This window comes from Sprattus sprattus, assembly GCF_963457725.1.
Source record: "Sprattus sprattus genome assembly, chromosome: 14".
NCBI lineage: Eukaryota > Metazoa > Chordata > Actinopteri > Clupeiformes > Clupeidae > Sprattus > Sprattus sprattus.
In genome coordinates, this window is record NC_137912.1 from 30,216,885 (window position 1) to 30,239,505 (window position 22,621).

At 40.2% G+C, this 22,621-nt stretch overlaps 3 protein-coding genes across 3 annotated transcripts in view; 2 read left to right on the plus strand and 1 right to left on the minus strand.

Annotated features, from left to right (window-relative positions):
- msh5 (mutS homolog 5) overlaps positions 1-3,470 on the plus strand; it is a gene marked incomplete at both ends in the record, with an annotated part of 49,178 nt that extends 45,708 nt beyond the window's left edge. Inside the window, 3 exons of the mRNA XM_080851762.1 lie at positions 1,645-1,782; positions 3,123-3,196; positions 3,365-3,470. Coding sequence (XP_080707888.1) covers positions 1,645-1,782; positions 3,123-3,196; positions 3,365-3,470 — 318 coding nt within the window. The remainder of the gene's footprint in view (positions 1-1,644; positions 1,783-3,122; positions 3,197-3,364) is intronic.
- Positions 3,471-5,813: 2,343 nt separating this feature from the next.
- On the plus strand, positions 5,814-8,234 carry LOC308374984 (green-sensitive opsin-3-like; the record flags this gene model as incomplete). The annotated part of the gene is made up of 5 exons (XM_080850996.1): positions 5,814-6,174; positions 6,413-6,581; positions 7,439-7,604; positions 7,726-7,965; positions 8,133-8,234. The coding sequence occupies 5 exons, from the start codon at positions 5,814-5,816 to the stop codon at positions 8,232-8,234; spliced, it is 1,038 nt and encodes a 345-aa protein (XP_080707122.1).
- A 9,949-nt stretch (positions 8,235-18,183) lies between these two features.
- The window catches only part of fzd6 (frizzled class receptor 6), a 37,019-nt gene continuing 32,581 nt past the window's right edge, over positions 18,184-22,621 (minus strand). Inside the window, exon 7 of the mRNA XM_080851211.1 lies at positions 18,184-19,892. Within this exon, the coding sequence (XP_080707337.1) occupies positions 19,754-19,892 (139 nt within the window). The 3' untranslated portion in view covers positions 18,184-19,753. The remainder of the gene's footprint in view (positions 19,893-22,621) is intronic.

The following is a 22,621-nucleotide window of genomic DNA, read 5'->3' on the forward strand; positions in this document are numbered from 1 at the left end:
CCTCTCCTCTCCTCTCCTCTCAGTGTTGCTCCTCTCCTCTCCTCTCCTCTCCACTCCACTCCCTACTGGTTAGTGTTGCTCCTCTCCTCTCCTCAATGCTCTCCCTACTGGTTAGTGCTCCTCTCCTCTCCTCTCCTCCCTCCCTACTGGTTTGTGTTGCTGATGTAACCCTCCTCTCCTCTCCTCTCCTCAATGCTTACCCTACTGGTTAGTGTTGCTCCTCTCCTCTCCTCTCCTCTCCTCTCCTCTCCTCTCCTCTCCTCTCCTCTCCCCAATGCTCTCCCTACTGGTTAGTGTTGCTCCTCTCCTCTCCTCTCCTCTCCTCTCCCCAATGCTCACCCTACTGGTGAGTGTTGCTGATGTAACCCTCCTCTCCTCTCCTCTCCTCTCCTCTCCACTCCACTCCACTCCACTCCCTACTGGTTAGTGTTGCTCCTCTCCTTTCCTCAATGCTCTCCCTACTGGTTAGTGCTCCTCTCCTCCCTCCCTACTGGTTTGTGTTGCTGATGTAACCCTCCTCTCCTCTCCTATCCTCTCCTCTCCTCTCCTCTTCTCTCTCCAGTGCTCACCCTACTGGTGAGTGTTGCTGATGTAACCCTCCTCTCCTCTCCTCTCCTCTCATCTCCTCTCCCTACTGGTTAGTGTTACTTATGTAGATGTGCATGTTTGGGCTTAAAAAAGGCTTGTTATGTACTTTCTGCTTCCTGAATATTAAAAAATAACCATTATGAGTTTTTCCATACTTTGTGGGACTAACTTAATGTTTTGATGCAAAAGAAAATATTAATATTAACTACTTACTTACCGAGAGTGAGGTCATGCAGGGAAATATCAGACTGAGGCTGTAACGTATCTACCGAGCGATAGCGAGGTTGATACGGCAAAGCCGAAGTCTGATATTTCCATGCATGACCGAACGGTCGAGGTTAGTAAGTTGTTTATGTCATTTAAGCTCTTTTCATTTTGAAAATAAATGGTAATTGTACATAGAAAACATGTAGTTTTGTTCAGCTCTCAAGTCTTCTCACGACACAGTGTAGTTCAGGTGTTGCCTAGCAAACAATGACTTGCTAACTTCAAGTCACAATGATCAATAGAAAACGGCTCAGCTTAAATGGCTTTAATTTACAGTTAAACACAAGTGATTTATACTATAGTAGTCAAGTCTTCATCATCACTTTCAATAACACATTTTTGCTGCTTCTGAATTGTACTGACCTGTACTAAGACTTAGTCCTATAAAGTACTACCCAATATCAAAATGTTTCGCGAGTTCTTGAGTCTTTATTCTTCAACTGTTATCAACTGTCATGGTACCACGACATTCAACTGGTTTCCTGTTCTCAGATAATTTCATAATAGGAGTCCTGATTCTAGCAGTACTAAACATAACATGCTCATGGCTGTCGATGTCTATTAATGTCGTTAATTTTCAAGGATGTAATGTTTAGTACTTGGTACATGGTATCGCTCATGTTTAAGATGACGTCACTGGAGGGCAAAACGGATCTGTATTGACCGCTGAGGAGGGCAATACGCGGCTGGCATGACTACCCATTAGCCAATCAGAATACTTGTACTGTGTTTGCCATATAATAAAATATTATATCATAATAATTAAGATATTTTTGTATATGCATGCAGACCTTTGAGACTGCCGTCGATGGAGAAGAGTTGGTGTTTCTGTACCAGCTAAAAGAGGGTATCTGCCAGTCCAGCTATGCAGCGAACATTGCCAAACTTGCTGGTGTCCCCACAGAACTGGTTCACAGAGGCATTGAGGTGCAGTACAGTGCATTCCATCCTGATCTTGGTCCTTTCTGAAATGACCAGTTTTAACTGTAAATCTATATAAAACCTTGATGTTGATTTTGGCCCTAACAAAATGCATTATCCCCCCTTTGTCCTTCCTTGGCTTACCCTCTCTGTATAAAATCTGCAAAATGCAAACGCAAGGCTTTTGACTAGAACTAAGCACACAACACATCACCTCAATATTACCATCTGTACATTGAATACCCATGAAATTAAGAGCTGAATTTACAATTATTTTAACTTACAAACTTCAAAGGTTCTTGCCCCCATCTTATATCAGTGAGTTCCTAACCCTTCATTTAGATTTGCTGGCTACATACCCTAGATTATCTTTGAAATCAAGTCTTAAAAATTCATGTAACATTTGTTTCATAATTGTATATAAGTAAGGGATAATGTATTGTCCGGAGGTCATTCTCCAAAAATAATTCCCGACGGGGCGAACAACACCCCGACGCGCAGCGGAGGGTGTTGTTTCGTCCTGAAGGGAATTATTTTTGGAGAATGACCGACGAACGGACAACACATTATCCCTTACTTACGACGGACAATACATTATCCCGCTTATTATACGGTAACTTGCCAAAAACGATAGAAGAAATTCCTCCAACATACCTCTTTTTAATGATTTAGTTGCCGTTTCATGAGTTTCGCTTAGAAATAAATAGTTCTTCAAGCAAATAGAACTTTGAAGTTTCAGGTGTTGCATAGCAACTTATTACTTGCTGACTTCAAATTACTGTCTACTGTTGCGTTAAAATGACTGGACTTCTGGCGGAATGATATGAAAGATGTGAATTAGAAGTACAAAACCCGTTGCCAATGACAGCGGTCATTATCTTTTCGCAGCGGTATGTCAGCAGGAATTAATGTTAGGTATGACGTAGGGATGGCCCATTCAAATCAACAGTACTTTTTGGAACGTTCTGAAGAGCCGTATAATAATATCCTATATTTTCAAGTTTTTGTTATTTTTAATAGATCTGTTGAAGCATGTTGTGTGTGTTAACATAACAACGTTATTGTCTTTGTAATTTCTTTTCTTGTATGTTTGCTTTAAATGTATTGCGGTAAAGTTCATTTCTTTTTGGTCTGATGTATTGCTTTGAATGACATGTGTACTACCTACCTTCGTTTGTATTTCTATGGAATTGTATTTGCTCATTTAACTGTACAGAACTTTGTGGCCACTGCTCCAAAAGTGCTGTATAAATAAAGTGTATTACTATTGATGTAAGTCTTATTATTAATGAATTAATAATGTGATGCATTCTAATCTAAATCTCCTTTTTTAATTGTATACACAGGTATCGGAGCTCTACAGAACAGGGAAGACCATCAAACGCATTGACCAACCTACCAATGATCAGCATAATATCAAGTAAGAGATAAGATACAAATTAAAAGAACAGTCATATTTACCTGCTTGAAACAAGAACAAATGCATTTAACACATTTAGTTGCACTCATGTCTGTTCTCAGTTATGCCTAATATTAAACAGAGTTTGTGTACTTAAATACTATAATTAAGTAGGATTCTGTTTTGAAGATGTAACAGTATGGTGGAGAAGTTCCTCAGCCTGGACCTAGAAGATCCTTCACTTGACCTGCAGCGCTATATTAAGGAGGAGGTGTTGGCCTTCTCTGAATATTAAGGCTGATATTGAAGTTGTCTTTTGAATATTCGATGAGTAGCATTGGAGGTTGATTATGCTGGCTTTATCCTTAAATCCCTTATCCTGCAATGGTAATATACGTTTCTAAGGTGTTGAAATAACCTGTAATTCTGTTGGCATCTCTCAAGGCTACAATTTATTTGCTGTAATGAATTTGGTTCAAGATCATAATATTTTATGAAATGAAATGACAATAATAGTAACTCACCCTTACCCTAAGTGATACTGGTGTTTGTTTCCATATCTAACTACTCTTACTGTATTAACATAGGCCAGAGTTACTGTATTAACATAGGACAGACTCTTACTGTATTTACATAGGCCAGACTCTTTCTGTATTTACATAGGCCAGACTCTTTCTGTATTAACATAGGACAGACTCTTACTGTATTAACATAGGCCAGAGTTACTGTATTAACATAGGACAGACTCTTTCTGTATTAACATAGGACAGACTCTTTCTGTATTAACATAGGCCAGAGTTATTGTTTGTACTTGTCTTACATTTGCTTGTATGCTGTAACAGTGTTTGCATCTGAATCTGTCACAACTCTTCTGAATTCTGACACCTTGTAAAGCACATTGAGATGAGTGCACACATTCAACATGTGCTCCTGTAAGTGTTACAAAGAAAATAAACTTCATTACCAACGACTTTTAGACGCTCAGCTGCTCCTCAGACCTTTATTGACAGCAACAGGATGTGGATCCAGGCAAATCTTTTCCACTTAAGGCCAGTACAAAGGCTTTCAGGTCCTGTCTGTTGTTATCCACATAATTGACTTTGTTAGGCACATTCCCAGAATATTCAAGGCCCTGAAACTGTTTAATCTCCATAATTGTGCTGAATGGAAAATCCTGTTTCCCACTTAAGATAATCAAACAAGATATATGTTTGTTCCAAAATGTTTAATCTAGAAATACATTTTACAAAAGTAACACAATATTTTCAGGAGACGAGATTTACAAATGACCCACCCATTTCTATCCCCTGCCCTTAATACTGTGAGTATATACACAGAGCTTGTTAAAGGTTCTGATCACTGACACATAACAGGGATGGCAGCAGTCCCAGTCTCCTCAATGTGGATTGTCTCAATATTCTGTGAGAGCTTGCCCTTAGTGTCAATGGGATTCACCTCTTAACGTGCAAATAATAAATGTTGGTTAAGATGTTGTCTTTATGACTTGTGGAGTTCTTGTGATTCTGTGAAATAGCTTGTTAAGGAGGTGTTAAGTGTGTTAAGCACAAAGCACGTTCCACTTTTACAGCTATGTTATACAACTCAAGCAATTATCAGAAAAGCCTGACCTGAGATACAGCCTGGCAGCTCTAGGCTGTAACACACAGCTGAATAGCAGTTTCATCTCGTTAGTAATCAGCAAATGATGACAGGTTTGGAAAAAAAAATATGATATACAACACCCCTGACTTCATGTTCATGACTCAAGTTTTGATTATCTGCAAAATGTCATTTGATTATTTGTGTCTAAGTAATGTTTGGACGTTGCATTGTAAGAACACAAAGCATTAGTTATTACTGGGCCAAACTCAACACTTATATTGACCAAGTTTTGCCATCAACAGACAAAATATTGTACTCTTGGTGTGTTTTACACACAGTTTCACTTTTTGCTGACAATTTTATACAGGAAATAAGCTTGATGAAGTCATGATAATAATGATGGGTGTGACAGCTTGCGTATACCTCTCTGTTTCCTTGTGTTGGTGCACAGGGGAACATATTTGAAGGGATGGTCATGCCAAAGTGCTGTATTCATGTTTACAAGCTCAATTTAAATGTTTACCTCATAATGTAAAATTACTCCTTGTCAGTGTCACATTATCACAAGGAAAGCTTGAACGTAAAGGCTTGAAAGCAGCAATATGGAGTTTTGTTCCAAAACTAGTAAGCCTACTTAAAGGCATGCAAAAACCTTGCAAACACCGCCAACAGCCCAGCTGACACTGATTGAAGCTTGCCAACACACTAACTGGTGTCTTTTGGGAGTAAAACCGGCAATGACATTTGTGTGAAAGCTTATCTTCCTTTTGTTACATATACATGAATCCTAAAGTGCCATTTTACATAGAAAATAAGTGTTTGACAAGTTTCACGTCTGTAATGAAAATCTAAACAGGTTAGTGTTTATCTTTTAATCTGTCACCTCTTTGTGCCTTTCCTGATCAGATTTGGGTCCCTCCTCCGCTCTAAGCTTGGTAACCCCATTAGAGTCAGCTATAAAACTACCGCCCGGGACCTCAGGAAAGAACAAACACAGAGCCATTCACTCATTAGCTCATTAAGCCAAAACAGCTAGATGAACGGGTTTGAGGGAGACAACTACTACATCTCCATGTCCAATCGGACTGGGTTGGTGAGGAGTCCTTTTTTATACGAACAGTACTACCTAGGGGATCCCTGGCAGTACAAGCTCCTTGCTTGCTACATGTTCTTCCTTATCTGCACTGGCTTTCCTATCAATGGCTTGACACTTTTTGTCACAGCTATGAACAAGAAACTCCGGCAACCTCTTAACTTTATTCTGGTAAACCTTGCTGCTGCTGGTATGATCATGGTATGCTTCGGTTTCACTATCACCATTACTTCAGCTGTCAATGGTTACTTCTACTTTGGACCCACTGGCTGTGCTGTCGAGGGCTTCATGGCAACACTAGGAGGTAGGTGACCTTCAAGTTAATTTATGGTGTTTTTATGGTTCTTTATAGATTGTATGTGGTTAAATGGCATTACATGAATACATCTCTTCGACAGACATTAAATGCACAGAACATTAAATACAAAATTAAACTGGTTTACCAAATCAATTATACATATTTAATCTTCAAACTGAATTCAATTTGTTAATGAGACCATTAGTACATTAGGACTTATCACTTCTTTTTCTTCTGCGACCAGGTGAAGTAGCTCTTTGGTCACTGGTGGTTCTTGCTGTCGAGAGATACATTGTGGTGTGCAAGCCAATGGGAAATTTCAAATTCTCTGCCTCTCATGCCACTGCTGGAATCGTCTTCACCTGGGTCATGGCGATGGCCTGTGCCGCCCCACCACTGGTTGGCTGGTCAAGGTACGGTACTAATGACACTCAAAATAACTTTACATTCTTAAAAGGTTTTGACAAAAATACTTTTACATCAGTCTTTTATCATGTTTGAATTAAAATATGAAGATATGCTGGCTATTTCAAACAAAAATGATGTGTATTAAACATCCTAATTTTCAGTTTGATTATTGACTACTGTTGTACATACAGTATAGTAGCACCTTACTCTATATGATGGCACTCACATTTCATATGCCTGCTTCCCAGGGTGCGATTTGCCGGGGGGGATGGTGGGGATTTACCCCCCCTCTGGTTTTTACATCCCCACCTCAGCTGGATGAATTTCATACATGGGGGGGATAACCCTCAATTATTAAAAAAAAAACAATGAAAAAACAGACAGGTTGTGACAGCGTTTTCTTACACTTGCTTACATCGCTGGCACTAACGTTCACCTTACCCGAACTGTCGGCATTCTCAGAATTCGCAAACGTCCCCATGCACATAAACACATTGTATACATTGTAACAATAACATTACATACACGGAAATTAGCAAAGCCAGCTAATTAGGCTACTGTACAATGAATATGAAAATATTTGTTCGCTGAATTAGCGAGTTCTGTCCAAAACAGTTGCGTTTCAGTTTCAAAGTTTCAGTTTCGGTTTCAGTATTTCAACGTGAATGAGAGGGAGCACAAGAACTGAGCGTCTAGCAGCGATTATCATATCATAGACATATATGATGCATGTGTATGAAGAGAATAAGGCCTATGTATTGCTTGTTTTTTTTTCATGATAAATAAAAAAAAACATCCCCCCCCTCTGGTTTTTGGACAAATCGCACCCTGCTGCTTCCTATGCCTGCTCTCCCCCACTCAGGTACAGCCCTGAGGGCCTGCAGTGCTCTTGTGGACCAGACTACTACACCCTGAGCCCCAAGTACAACAATGAGTCATACGTCATCTACATGTTCGTGGTCCACTTCTTCCTCCCTGTCATAATCATCTTCTTCACATATGGCAGTCTAGTGTTAACAGTCAAGGCTGTATGGAATTTGATTTATTCATTTTCAGCTGTATCTCACAGATATCTACACATTGTAGACAGTAAAAATTTAGCGTAGGGTGTTCTTCCTCTCTCACCTGCACTGTCCTCTACATGTTCAGGCGGCCGCAGCCCAGCAGGAGTCAGCCTCTACCCAGAAGGCAGAGAGGGAGGTGACCCGTATGTGTGTCCTGATGGTGGTTGGTTTCCTGGTGGCCTGGACGCCCTATGCTTCCATGGCAGCCTATATCTTCTTCAATAAGGGTGTTGCTTTCACTGCCCAGTCCATGGCTATCCCTGCATTCTTTTTCAAGAGCTCAGCACTTTTCAACCCATGCATCTATGTACTTATGAACAAGCAGGTCAGTATTGCACCCGAAATTTGCCTCCATTTCTCCACATATTACAACCAGCGTTTTGAAAACGGTAGCTGTGGAGGAGAGGTGTCCTTTTTATTTAGTGTTCCTCTAAATCAACCATTTTGCAAAATTTCTCTTTAAATCTAATTCTGATTTCTCTATTTGTCCAGTTCCGTAACTGCATGCTCTCTACAGTCTTTGGAAAAGCAATGGAGGATGAGACCTCTGTCTCCGCCAGCAAGACAGAAGTATCCAGTGTGGCCCCCGCTTAAATCTACATACTACTGGGCCTTACTTTTACCTCTTCCGTCTTTGTCTTTGCATGGGTGATTCGGTGGACACTGTCCATTTAATGTCTTCCTGTGAAACTCGGTTCTTTTATTCCATTTCAGTGTCTGAGTTTCCTGTGGTACAAGTATCAGTCCTGTGCCTTTGAGGTCATCTGATCTTTCTTGTTTGGCTCTCTGCACAGAGATTTGGCTTTTTTGATCAACCAGGCAAATATTTGGTTATTGAGACGCTTGTAAATATTTTGTATATAATAAGCCTGCATTTCGAGAATTTTTTTTATTATTATTTTGTCAAGATTTCTTAGGGGTTAGTAAGGTAGGGACTCTACAAGAGGAAGTGTTGATTTCAACAAGGAGATGGGTTCAGATGGGGGACACTGAGTATGGAGAGTGGCACGTATCTGGCCAATCAATCATGATCATGGGGACACAGTGGGAGGACCAGCTTTCTTGGGCTTAGAAATGATGAGTTCAATAGGCCAGTGGCTTCTAGTGTAAGTATTGAGAAGGGTTAAAGGGGCTTTTACAAGGAAGGGGAAATCAGTGAGAAAATGGAACATTTCTTAAATAATCAATACAGTAGCAAAGAATTCAAAACGTACTGTAACTCAATAAAGATTCAACACATGTATCCACTGATTGGAAGCGTGCCTAGGTATCCCTCTAGGTGTGTTTCTAGGTGTTCCCTCTAGGTGTGCTTCTAGGTGTTCCCACTAGCTCCCCAGACTGTGCAGGTAGTTCTGTGATTTGGGACAGAGAACCCCGCACAAATGTTAGAAAAGCTTTTGTAGTACTACAAGAAAACACCAGTTAGCATGCTAGCGAGCTTTTAGAAGTGCCAAATGTACATTCGTTCACATAAAAAAAAGCATTTTAAACCCAAGGCATTGGAAAAAACCTTTTAAAACCTGAGGTTTTTTTTTTGAAAAAACCTCACACAATGTTCACTCAAACCTTTATGTCTCAGCAAGGCCAGAGTGGAGCCAGTGTTCAAAGTTCAAAGTACTTTATTTGTCATTGCCACAAAGACAACGAGACTGGTTGCCTCTACTGACTTCTTACACAGCTAAATAATAATAAATAACAATTAATAAATAGATTCATAAATATCATACATAAAATAATAATAATAAAAATAATAAATGCAATATATTTCCATATCTCCATATTTCCATATTAAGGTGCATCAAGTGTTAGAGTGCAGTCCATGGGGGGCGGGGCGGGCTGGGCCGGGGGGAGATGAAGGGGGCCGGGGTGGGTGGGGTGGGTAAGCTGTTGAGGAGCCTTATTGCACAGGGATAGAAGCTCTTTGCCATCCTGGAGGTGCGTGCCTTTTTTGATCTGAACCTTTTCCCTGATGGGAGTAACAGGAACAGATGATGGGCAGGATGAGAAGGGTCTGTGAGGATGCGTTTTGAGCGCTGCAGGCAACGGGAGGAGGAGATGGACAAGATGTCGGGCAGCTCTACTCCAATGATCCTTCCCGCTGTTTTAATCAGGATGGCTGCCTGCTCCGCCTTTGTGCAGCTGTAGGACCATACATTCAGGCAGTATGTAAGGACACTCTCTATAGCGCAGCGGTAGAAATTGTACAGCAGCCTCTGAGGAAGGTGTTCTTTCCTCCACTTCCGGAGGTAAAAGAGGCGTTGCTGGGCCTTCCCTAAAACGGAAGCTGTGTTTTTGACCCAGGACAACTCCTCCGTCAGTGTCAGACCCAGAAACTTTAGAGAGGTGACATGCTCAACCTCTTCACCGTTGATGTAGAGTGGGAGATGGTGATTATGCTGGGAAGACTTCCGGAAGTCAATGATCATCTCTTTTGTTTTCTTAATGTTGAGACTGAGGTTGTGCTCAGAACACCAGACTGCCAGGTTTCCCACTTCTCATCGTTGTTGGAGATGAGGCCAAGCACTGTATCATCTGCAAATTTGTATCATCTGCAAATTTGAAGACGTAGTTGGATGGGCAGGAGGGAGCACAGTCATGGGTGTAGAGGGTGTATAAAAGTGGGCTGAGCACGCAACCTTGTGGGGCGCCAGTGCTGATGGTCAGATTCAGCCCGGGAGAGTCATGCCCAAGACTAGCCAACTTTCCTTTTGTGGTGGAGAAAATGCAGTACCTACTATCCTCTAGTGTTAATTACTGGCATGTTTAAATGTAGTACCTACTATCCTCTACTCAAGTGTAAATTACTAGCATGTTTCAAATCAGTACCTACTTTCCTCTAGTGTTAATTACTGACATGTTTCAATTCAGTACCTACTATCCTCTGGTGTTTATCAATGACATGTTTCAAGAAGAATGTAAAAGGGAAATCATATTTCAGCTCAATATGACCATGCTGTTGATTAGTTCACAACAGCAGTCAGATTAAATGACAAAATGAGAAATGCCTTTTGCACTATTATTTACAAGCTTTGATTTACACTTAGATCTGAAAATGGCCAAGGTCCACAGTATGCTCATAAGGTTACTATTACAAGCAAAAGCAGAGCTAGAAAGCTGAAAACTGTTAGTGGTGGCACACAAAATGGTGTATTATAACTGAATATCAGTCACACACAAGAAACATTTTCACATGCATATACCTCAGTGTCTGGACAATACATATCTAACCCTAAATCTGCTCACACGATGCAATGCCTCAGGCGATCCAGGGTAAGGGAACCCAAAAGAGCCCTCTAACTTAGACATTTCCCAACTGATTGCCATGAAAGTTGTTTATATTTAAGGGTTGATGAAATGGTTTGGTCACCGCTACCGGTGGAAAATAATTATATTTTTTTGTTAGAAAATTAATAAAAACTATAGGAACTTGTGAAACTTTTTGCAGATTCTCATGTTAACAATTTTCCGTACCATATCACAATAAATATTTGAGGAAGATGGATAAAATGGATATCACCAAAAAAAGTTACAACCTTCGCCTGTTATATTAGGCTACCAATTACAACAACAAAACTATTGAGCATTTACATGTAAAAGGTCATTCCCATTCGTCTACCGTATGCAAACCCAAAAGAAAAGAAAATCTCAAAAGAGGTCTAATTATTAAGTGAGATTTAGGCTTACATCTCCTGTTCTCAGATTACTATATGGACCAAATGTATTCTATTGTGTTAAAGGGGAGATCTCAACAGGGTCACAAATAATCCTGCAGTTTTTCAAAACGTTTAGACAATCTTGGTGCTTGGTGATAAGGCACAAATGCTCCCAAAACAGTGCATTTTACTAGCCTGTGACTAAAACACTGTTTCAAGCTGTTGTGGAGAGAGGTAGTATTTTTAGTACATTTCTACAAAAAAGTGCCTCCTCTTATTTCTGTCTCAAACTGTTTCTCCTAAGGAATCTAAGAAGAAATATCTGTGATGTATACATAATTCAAACAATAACGAGATCCCGTCTAGGTCTCTTGAGTTTATAAAGCATCTTGCTATGGGGATTTGTACACCCTCATGCAGCTAATTTGTCCATTGATTTCCAGTCAGAGACTATAATGTTTGTGATTGGAAATCAATGGAAGTCACTGTCATGTACGGCGGCACCATTGACACCTGGACCAGAGGCCAATTAAGCGTCTATTCTTATATGTCTATTGGTATAAGGGAGAGAGAGACATCAGAAACTGACCCAGAGAGCTCATTTTGTTTCATAACTGAGCGTAAAAGGGTCTGATATTCTACTTAAACTGTCTATGTGCCTAATGCAGCCTATCTGTCCATTTTACTAAATACTATTTAACATTTCCGTGTCAGAGAAAGCAGCAGGTTACTTAAAATGTTCACAAGCCAGCTTACGGTTACATTGAGCTACCAAGCCATCTGAAGTTGAAGCTAGCTAGCATGGTTTACACCAATCCCATCAAGACTGGTCGGGGGCCTGTACATCCCGTCAGGATTTATTTTTCGATAATGACCGGCAGATTATACAATCCCTTACTAATCCCATACTATACCATCCCTTACTAATGGTCTCATGCTCCTAACACTGCACCAAGCATCTATCCAAGATTTTAGTGTCTGGTTATTTTTTTGATTTGATTTGTTTATTTGATGAAGAGGGACAGTGTGCATTAATAAACATTAAAATGTAAATACACCAAAAGGCTAGTTTCCATGGGCAGTCCCCCTGCCACAGTGAAACTGGCTAAAGATAGGGAAGAATTACAGCATAACATTGGGGAGGGGAGGAGAGAAAAGACAACACCCCAGACTATGCTCCTAGAGTACAGTGTGGGAACAGTAAAAAACACACCTCAGCACATAAGCACATAGAACTCACAAACAATACATACATGAATACAAAACACCAGCGCTACATGAAAAAGCTGCCACTTGCGTTGGCGCTAGGGATAGCCAGGAGTCTCATGACATGTACCAGGACATGACAAACACAAAAAAAACACCTCAGCACATACAACTCACATCATACAAAACACCAGCGCTACATGAAAAAGCTGCCACTTGCGTTTGCGCTAGGGATAGCCAGGAGTCTCATGACATGTACCAGGACATGACAAACACGAAGCAGGCGAAGGCGTGGGATGTGACGGAAGGTGTCAGTCGGAACGACAACAGCGACTGCAGAGAATTCCCTGGGCAGGTAGAATGGTCTGCACTTGACCACAGTGGCGTAGCGGGGGTTTTGGCCGCCCTGTGCGGTAGCCAAATTCGCCGCCCCCCTTCAACGAGGATTTCCTACTAGTGCAAAGTTTTGTTATTGTTGTCAATATGCCTTTGAAGCTCCGCGACTTCTGTCCTAGCGTCATAAAAACTACATCCCCATAAACCTCCAATCTTCTTTACAGATATATAGAGTTTGAAAAATAATAAAAATTAGCACTTTGGGCTATTCATATGTTAAATGGATGGTGAAGAAGGCGGTGAGGACAAACGTATCCACTTTGAGCTAGTTGCTGTGGTCACCTAGTTATGCTAGCTAAGGATAACTAAGGATCTAACATTAAACGATTTAAATGGAAGAGTCCATTTACATAAAATGATAGCTAGTTATCTAGCTGATGTTATTTTGATATGAAATACGAAAACAACCAGAAGAAACATCTATGTAGGCCTATATAAATGTTCTTCATAAGCGTAGGATACCCTGCTTGACAGTGTTGCAGAAAGCAGTCCTAAAGTAAAATGTGTTACTAAACACAAAGACGTTCCACCACACGCGCAGGTCGCGGGAGATTTTTTTTTAAAACTATCGAACTAATACATTGCAAAGTGGACACTAGGGAGACCGCGCCACTACAAAACAAACAACACTATATTCTGAATTCGGCCATTTGGGAAAACAACAATTATCGAAAAAAAAAAAAAAATAAAAATCTAAAGAAAGTCATCAAATTATAGTATTGGCCACCCCCATTCAATTGGCCGCCCTGTGCGGTCCGCACACCCCGCACACCCCACGCTAAGCCACTGCTTGACCATTAGATGTTCCGAGGACAGGTGAGCATCCGGACGATGTTTTTTTCGCATCCACACACCACCTCCTCTATTCTTGCCCGAATTAACTGTTCTGTCCTGCCGATGAATGGAGAGGCCATCGGGTAGGATGACAGAGTCTGAAATTGAGGGGTCCAGTCACGTATCCGTGGGTCAAACGTGACGCTCATTTTTTTGTGATCATGAGGATGAAATACATTTAAAAGTGTTAACATTTGAGAATAATCTATCAAATCACTTTGAAACATCATTTTCTTCACGACCAAATTCTAAAAGTTCTGGTTTTATCCATTTTGGTGAGAATATTAAGAAAATAATGGTAAAATTGTCAATGTGGTGTAGCCTAACCATAAAACGTAGTAGCCTACCAAGAAATAAAACTTGCAAAAAAATTGTTGTCTTCAAAATAGCCTCTGATATACTTTGGCATAATCTTAGACTTGCACTTTTTAAAATGTAATAATAGTTATGTAACATCATTGTTCGGAATATTTTAATTATTATGGGGAATCATGTCTGCCAAGTCAACCTCTTGAAATGTCAAGTGGTGAACCACATTTTAGATGCCATTTTGTAAATATTGTGCCAGAAGATCATGTCACAGAGAAGACCCCTGAAGAACCTAACTGCTACATGTCAAGGTTAGTACTCTCTCTAAAATTTGACATAATTAAGCGTTATTAAGCCATGGTCAGGTGACATGTCAAGTGGTATGACCTCAGTAAAAATATAAATAAACCATAATAATCAGAGTGATTATATTAAATGTAAAATATGTTTTAATATTCACACCCATGTTAAGTGTTGACAGTCATCCTAAATAATGCCTGCAGATTTTGGTTTTAAATTGAAATGTTAAATGGTGTAACCGGTTACACCATTTGACATCTTCCTGTTTGAGGCCGATTTGATCAATTTAGGGCCAAAAGCTTTATTTGTGATCCTGATTATACATTTTCTTATAGTTGAAGTAGTGACTCCTAGTCCTCCTTACAAAGAAACTACACCAATCACAAACCCGAGGTGCCCAATACTGCTGGATAAATCTGGCTAATAAACATCACACTCCTTCTATTAGAAAAGTGGCTAATTATGCCATCCCTGTAATGGTCACAATACTGCTTATGCATTTTATGCCCATGGACCATGGCGATCAAATGTTTATTAAGAACCAAAGTCTTAATTATAAAGACCAAACGACAGAATTTAGATTAACATCAAAAGGAACATACGTTAGTGTGTAAAATGACATAACAAACAAAAAAGATAACAAATTACCGTAGCTTGAACTGTGGAGTTAGAGTACCCTAAAACCCTATTCATTGGTATACAATTCTTACCAATCCCCTTTATTTCCAGGACGGACCATAGACAGGACCTTTCAAGCCTATCAAAGGCTGTATGGCGTTGAGGGAGAGCTGTGGTATTGGTATTGTTTAAATCCCTCCAAAATGGTCTCAGTCGTTTGTATCACGTGTATGCTTTCAGAAGTGCATAACTTCAGTTACAGTAGTTGAGGTCTCCAGCTACAATAAGGGCCCTGTCTGGATGAACTGTTTGAAGCTTGTTGATCGAAGCACTGAGCTCTTTTATGGCTCCTTTAGCATTGGCATCAGGGGTGGTGGTGCCTTAACTCACGTGGTGGATAGAAGGGCCTGCACTTAATGATCAGGTACTGAAAAAAAATATGTTATTGAATTCCAGGTCTAGGGTCAAACTTTTCGCTCATGACAGCTCCATTAGGGGTTTTATTATTTCCTGTAAAAAGTTTTCAAACTTATATGTAGAATACGGCATTCAGTCTGTTGCTTTACATCTGTCCGCGGTCTAGACAGGCTCCATTCATTTGGCAGTAGGATATGAAAAGGGAGTGAGATTTTTGAGCTGTATAGTCTAGTAACTCATTGCTCTAGTGAGACTGAGAGGTAGGCACTGATAACAGGTGATGCCTAGGGCAGAAACAAACACATACATAAATCACAGACCATTAAAATCATTAAAACGGTGGTAGGCTAATGTTGAAATTCAGGACAACTTTATTTTCATCTATCAAATCCTGCATTTATCAAATGTATAGTAATAGTATATTACAGTATAAAAAATGCCCATCAGCTGTTGCATAGCTTTTCTGAAACATTGTTTCAGCATTTTAACAGCTAACATATTCAGTTTTATTTCATCAATCAGTTAAACCTTTAATAAAACAGATGTCCATCAGCTGACGCCTAACCTTCTTTTACATAACGTCTACATTTGAAGTTAAACATGTTTAGTTTTAGGTCACAGTTAAACTTAAATATTTGATACTTTTTTGAAATCAGAGCTTTGTTTAAATCTGGCCTAATAATGACTTGTTTTGGTTGGCTACGTATCATTACATTTTTTGGATCAGTTCATGTTAGGTACTTGTCCATTGTATTAATAATTAGTCTAGCTATCCCTTCTAACATACAGTCATGGACGAAAATGTTGGCACCCCTGCACTTCTGTCAGATAATGCAACAATTCTCCCCAAAACTTGTTGTAAATACAAATGATTTGGTATTCACATGTTCAATTCTATTGTTTGCATTGACACAACACAAAAAAGAAGACAAAAAAAGCCACATCTAACATAATACAACACAAAACTCCAAAAATGGGGCGGACACAATTATTGGCACCCTTTAAAAATTGTAAGAAATAATTGTATTTCAAGCAAGTAATGGTCCTTTAATTTGTATTTAAATGCACCTGTGGCAAGTCACAGGTGCTGGCAATATAGAAATCACACTTGCAACCAGTTTAAATGAAGCAAGTTGATTCAACCTTTGTGTTGTGTGTCACAATGAGCATGGAGAAGAGAAAGAAGAGAAAAGAATTGTCTGAGGATTTGAGAAGCAAAATTGTGGAAAAGTATGGACAATCCCAAGGCTACAAATCCATCTCGAGAGATCTCAATGTTCCTGTGTCCACTGTGCGCAATGTGGTTAAGAAGTTTAAAGCCCATGGTTTTGTCGCCAACCTCCCTGGACGTGGAAGGAAGACAAACATTGATGCAAGATTGCAAAGAAAGATTGTTCGAATGGTGGATAAAGATCCTAGAACCACTTCTAAACAAATTCAAGCTGACTTGCAGACACAAGGTACAACAGTTTCAACTCGCACTATCCGTCGAAGTTTGAATAAAATGGAACGCTATGGTAGGAGACCCAGGAAGACCCCACTGCTGACACAGAGACAAAGAAAAGCCAGACTGGAGTTTGCTAAAATGTACGTGAGGAAGCCAAAATCATTCTGGGAGAATGTCCTATGGACTGATGAGACCAAAGTAGAGGTTTTTGGTAAAGCACATCATTCTACTATTTACAGAAAACGGAATGAGGCTTACAAAGAAAAGAACACGGTCCCTACAGTCAAATATGGTGGAGGTTCACAGATGTTTTGGGTTGCTTTGCTGCCTCTGGCACTGGTTGCCTTGACTGTGTGTATGGCATCATGAAATCTGAAGACTATCAAAGAATTTTGGGGCGTAATGTAGGGCCCAGTGTCCGAAAGTTGGGTCTCCGTCAGAGGTCATGGGTCTTCCAGCAGGACAATGACCCAAAGCACACTTCTAAAAGCACCCAGAAATGGTTCAACACAAAGCGCTGGAGAGTTCTGAAATGGCCAGCAATGAGTCCAGATCTCAATCCCATTGAACACCTGTGGCGTGGTCTAAAAACAGCAGTTGGGAGAAGGCACCCTTCAAACGTGAGAGACCTGGAGCCGTTGGCAAAAGAGGAGTGGTCCAAAATTCCTGTAGAGAGGTGTAAGAGACTCATCCATGGATACAGGAAGCGATTGATTTCAGTAATTTTTTCCAAAGGGTATGCTACCAAGTATTAAGTTGAGGGTGCCAATAATTTTGTCCGGCCTATTTTTGGAGTTTTGTGTGAAATCATGTTAGATGTGGCTTTTTTTGTCTGCTTTTTTGTGTTGTTCCAAACATAAGAAATAAAAATGTTAATGCCAAAGCCTTTGTAATTGCAACAATTTTCATGGAAAAGGGGTACATTATCTGACAGAATGGCAAGGGTGCCAACATTTTCGTCCATGACTGTATATGCTAAATGGGATATGGCCCTAACCATATTATATAAGTACAAAGTAGGTTATGAACTCCTCACTAAACAGGTTAGACTACAATGCTTTAAGAGTCAACTTATGACCACTAGATGTTTTTAAAGGGTTCTTTCACTTTCCTGTCCTTGGGTAGGCCTATTGTCCACACATTTTCCTGTTGATGCCGTGGAAGCACTGAAAGCAAACTTGAGTTATCTTGTCCTACTCAGATATCATTACCATAACACGGAAAAATAATCTGTCGGTTAACAATCTCAAGCCACTTTTCATCTTATTGCATGGATTCAAGCCATTTCCACATCTTTTCACACACAAAATAATTATATTATTTAAATTATAATATGGTTTTTCCTTTTTTTTTTACGGCATCAAATGCAAATATTTGGGAGTAGGTACTGTTAAAAGAAGACGTTTGTTTCTGAGGGACAGAGGAACATATATATATGTGAAAATGAATCTACAAAAAGGTACAAAGACACTACAAAGCACTTTTAAAAATTACGTTTTTTGTTTTTACCAGAAAGACCTGTGGTATGAATTCTGAAGTATAACCGAAAGTAGTAAACATACTAATAAAAATGTAAATGAAAGAGAAGTCCACTATTGTTCTGTCAGGCTTCAGATATTGCATCTCAGGACTTGCTATGAAAAGGCATTTTAATGTAACATGAATGTATTTCTAATTTGGACTTGGTACAGTTGTGCTGGACCCGATTACATTAAACATGAAGACCAGTGGGAGGAAAGATACATTTGTTTGTATATCACAAGGTAGATGTAGCTAGAATAGTAGCTACACAAAGTATTTGCTTGTCTGACATGATGGCGATTGCTAACTCGTTTTTGATGTCCAATAGTGGTTGTGAGGTGCCATAATGGGAGTAATAGTGTATATCCATGGTCACCAAGAAGGCTTCAGAAAGTTCCTCAAAAGGCGTACACAATTAACAGTTTTAAAATAAAAATTGAAAAAAGAAACGCGACTTATAAGCAGTAAACTGTTCCCATAACTACACACAAATATACACAGTGCCCCCAAGAGTAAAATATAGTTGTGCTAGTTTAAAAAAGAATATAAATTACTTAGATTTGTGTTAATCAGTCATGAGTCACAAAGATTACCCACAGGCAGGGGAGTGTCCTGAGCAAGTTCTAGGAGTTGAAACATGCAATCAAGGAATTTCTGAATCAAGGCTGAGTATTCTGACATTTCAAACTTGCAGCAGAATTTGGAATTTTTCATTCTTCTTCACAAACCTGTCCATGATTTGTGCCTCTTTGGAAGCATATATCTTTGTAAAATTCTCTAAATTCTAAACTAAATTCTAATCTAAACTAAGACTGGCGGTTCCCATCTCCAGGCCAAGTCCCTTAAAGCTAATGCAGCTCATTGGTATCAGCAGAAAGACTGCAATTATAAATGTGTCTAGTAGCCTACACAATGATCTGCTGAGGGTGAGGTGACCGTCCAAACAGATAGGATGGTAACACAGATTTCTTTCTCACCAGAAATATTACATTATGAAAAATATTTTTCTCTATTTAAGACATTACAGGCTTTACAAAAGCTTGGAAATGGCCAGCAGGAAGAAGAACGTTACAACACACCTTTGAGTACAGTTGCAATGATCATGATAGACATGTTAATGGTCCCCATGGTCCTGCACACAACCAGTGCTGGATTCAGGCATTTACCAAAGAAATAAATAAGGCACCTCAAGCAGAGGGCGGATAGTGTTCTTGCAGAAATAGAGTAGTAGTGAGCTTTAACCCTAACCTGGCTCCAATATAACAGCAATCATTTCAGTAGTGAGCTTTACCCCTAACCTGGCTCCAATATATCAGCATCTTACCACATCCAGCTCTTGGGATTTCATGGGGCTGCCGTTTGGAGTGACAAATTCACCTGGGGTTGAGATTTGTGCAGTTCTCAAGGAGATTTCAAGAGTTAAGGTTTAAGGTTTGAAGATTGCTCCTTTGATCCTGACTCCTTGGCTGGGGGCTCTCTTGGCGACTGCTGTGAGGAATGGCATGGGCAGATGGTTGCACATCTTCTGGAAATGCTTCTCTCCGTTTCATACTAAAGTCAACACAAATAGAATCATTATTTTCACACAAATACTAATAGGATGTAAGACCTTTTTAAAAATGCCTGTCAAATGAATGAACACTACTGTTCAAAAGTTTGGAATCACCCAATTTTTCACGATTTTCAGCAATACCACATTACCACATGCTTTCCAACCGTCAGCAGGCCCAAACTCTGCTCTTCCACTCTGTACCTGCCCAATGATACCCCAAACTCTGCTCTTCCACTCTGTACCTGCCCAATGATACCCCAAACTCTGCTCTTCCACTCTGTAACTGCCCAATGATCCCCTTATGCTGTAATGCACCTTGTGCATGTTGAACCGCTTCTCGTGCATACCTCTTCTCCCCTGTTTTTACTGTTGTAGCATACCTGCCAACATTTGAGTTGCAAAATCCGGGAGATTTCGGCGACGGCGGCGGCGGGAGGGGCAGGGCCGGGGGGCAAATGTTGGTTTTATGGGATGTTGTGCATAAAAGTGTATACAGACAACTTATTTATTATTATATATGCTGTAGTCTTCTGTATATAAATAAATACACAATAACTGTATTTATTAACAAAAAACTATTTTTGTATTTATTATTATGCAAACATCTTATTAGTAGGATTACAACAATGTACTTAATTCTTATAAACATCTTCGCTCAGTTAGGTGACTTAAGAGCAAGTGTCTGTAAGGATCAAGCAATGTTGGCAGGGGTCAAAAATAGATTTGGCTCATATTTAACACAGTGATAGAACTTGACCCACAACCCCTCAAAATAGCTTTATTTCGGCTCAACCACGTTCGTTGTCCTGGTAACAGGCCAAACAAGTTTAGGGGCCATTTTCCTGTGTCAAAAATCTGTGTGAAAATCTGCATTTTTTAGGACAAGATTACGAACAAATGCTTGAACATTATGGAAAATGGAAAACTGGGCTAAAAAGACCAACTTGCCTGCTTTTCAAGGATACCTTTGATATTTTCAAAAAACGATTTTGAAGTGCTAGGGCAACCTCAAAACAACAGAGTGTTTTAGGCTTGTCAAAAAACCCAATTTTTGCCCAACTTTGAAGCACTGTAAGTACGAAGATGGTGATTTTCTTTCCTTCAAATTTGGACCACACATGTATGATTATAAGTGCTATCAAATGCATGTTTGCAAACTTTGGCTTCTTCTTTGGTTGTCACAAGATTGTCCTTCGAAGTAGGTCAGTTTTTACGTTTGACGAAAAATATGATTTTGAGCCATGTTTAAGGTTCAATATATGACAAAAGTAGAACAGTGATCTGATTAAATTTTATGTCAGAGGCAGCCCAATGTATTGTCTATCAAATTAATGTTTGTAAAGGTTGGTGTCTTGTTTCGTTGCTTTGTACTTGTCCCTAAATGTAGGCCACATTTTGGACATTTTGGTAGAAATTACATTTTGGGCTGTTTAAGGCTTAGGAAAGTAGTTCGCACCTAGGTGTGACATTCTGGCTGTGCCCCCCATTGAGCAGGCCACTTAGAGGACCTGGGGACCATAGAGAGGTCAGCCAATCGGTTGATCCCAGGGTTCCGTGGGGTGCACATGCACAGCTCATACCCTGAAAGTCATTGGCCCGGTTTTTGTGGCTCCCTTCATCCCCCCTCTCCTCCTATATAAGCCTGACCCACCTCTGGCCAGTTGTGGGTCAACAGAGAAGCTGGAGGAAAGCACTATTATCATCATCATTTTGTGTGTTGGAGTATTCATTATCAGCCAGAGAGATTCGCTATCATCATTCCTCCCGTGCGTCACTTACAAGGTGAGTGTGTCATTTTTATATGAGCAGTGATCAAGGATAAGAAAGTAGTTCAATGCTTAGTACTTGATAGATAAAAAATACATGATTGTATCTAAACTTATACATGCAAATATTTTAAATGCGCTTATTTTCATTCATTAAATCACTACTTCTGTTTCCACAGGTACATGTTTCACAGGAGGCAATAGTTGCTGAACACTGCCGGCAGTACGCCCTCAGCGATGGCACGGACAACTACAGCATGGCGTGTTCCCACCAGCATGTACAAGCGTGTGAGGCGTGTGATGATCTCTATCAGCTCTTTGTCAGCCTAGAGGAGTCATTTACAGACCACAATTTTGCAACACCTGAGGAAAAGGATGACATGCGATTCACACTGGACCAGGCGAAGCAAGACATCCACGCTTGGCATTGTCACCAGCTACGCAGTATTAATCAGGATGAAGCATGGCATGTCCTACTGCATAACCTAGATGATACAAGTGTGCTTCTTGTCCTGGACTGGGCCATGAAGTTCCTGCCAAGGAAGTACAGAGAAAGCCAGACAGACTGGTTTGGGAAACGAGGCATTCCATGGCATATCACAGTGGCACTCTGGCAAGGCGACACGTCCATCGAAGTGGAAACCTTCATCCACCTATTCCAGACATGTACCCAGGATAGCAATTCAGTAGTCTCCATCTTGCAGCACACAGTACAACAATTGAAGAAAGAGCTACCAACTCTCCAGTCCGTATACATCCGAAGTGACAATGCTGGATGTTACCACAACACACTAATATTTCAAGCAGCAAAACACATCAATGGCACAGCAGGTGTCACCATCAAAAGAGTAGACTATTGTGAGCCACAAGGGGGGAAAGGGTCCTGTGACAGGCAGGCCTCAACTGTGAAATCCCACATCAAGACCTGGATCAATTAGGGCCATAATGTAGAGACGGCCGAG